The following is a 737-nucleotide window of genomic DNA, read 5'->3' as shown; positions in this document are numbered from 1 at the left end:
GGCGAGGGCCAGGGCTCCTCCCCGCAGTCTGTCTCTCCCCCCAGAGTACATGAACCACCTCACCGTCCACAACAAGGAGGTGCTGTACGAGCTCATCGAGAACCGGGGCCCAGCCACGCCCCTCATCACTGTTTCCAACCACCAGTCCTGCATGGATGACCCTCATCTCTGGGGTACCTGGCACCAGTGTTCTGGGCACAGGGGGGCATGGGGAGAACCCGGGAAGGGGCCAAACAAAAGCAGCACAAACTCCCTTCTCCCGGGACTTTACATAGCCCTGGCAGTCCCGTTTCTGGAGTGTCCTGCCCCAGGATTCAAAATACGACTTGTGGCCCCTTGGGAATCCTCTCAGACCGTGGTGTGGAGAGGGCCTCAGAATTGGGAGGGAATGGGGAAGTAGGGAAGTGACTTCAGGGCGAGGTGTGGTGGCCGCTTTACTTTGACACACCCACCGGGCCTGTGCAACCCTCTGCCCTCTCTAAACCATCGAGGGTCCCACAGAGTGAGTATTGGAATGCACCCGAGAACGGAGGGTGTCCTGGCAGGGAGAGCCTGGGCTCCAGTCCGGGGACACCTGTGTCCTGGTTCCAGGTTTGCTCCAGGCTGAGTTTGTGCCCTTCGGCCACCCTCACTTGGGAGCCCGCCTCACCACCTAGAAGGTGACCACCTGCTCTGCGGACTTCATAGTCTCCAGTAACCAAACGGCTGGCTCAGGGGGGTGCCCGGGGCCAGCACAG

At 60.9% G+C, this 737-nt stretch overlaps 1 protein-coding gene across 2 annotated transcripts in view; it reads left to right on the top strand.

Annotated features, from left to right (window-relative positions):
• The window catches only part of TAFAZZIN (tafazzin, phospholipid-lysophospholipid transacylase), a 12,465-nt gene that overhangs the window by 379 nt on the left and 11,349 nt on the right, over positions 1 to 737 (top strand). For both annotated transcript variants that reach the window (XM_077745750.1, XM_077745751.1), the window contains exon 2: positions 45 to 173. In XM_077745750.1, coding sequence (XP_077601876.1) covers positions 45 to 173 — 129 coding nt within the window. The remainder of the gene's footprint in view (positions 1 to 44; positions 174 to 737) is intronic.

Source organism: Crocuta crocuta, unplaced genomic scaffold (assembly GCF_008692635.1).
Source record: "Crocuta crocuta isolate KB4526 unplaced genomic scaffold, BGI_CrCroc_1.0 scaffold2677, whole genome shotgun sequence".
In the NCBI taxonomy this organism is placed as follows: Eukaryota; Metazoa; Chordata; class Mammalia; order Carnivora; family Hyaenidae; genus Crocuta; species Crocuta crocuta.
The sequence above is the reverse complement of the archived record's forward strand: the minus strand, read 5'-3'. Positions and strand labels throughout refer to the sequence as shown.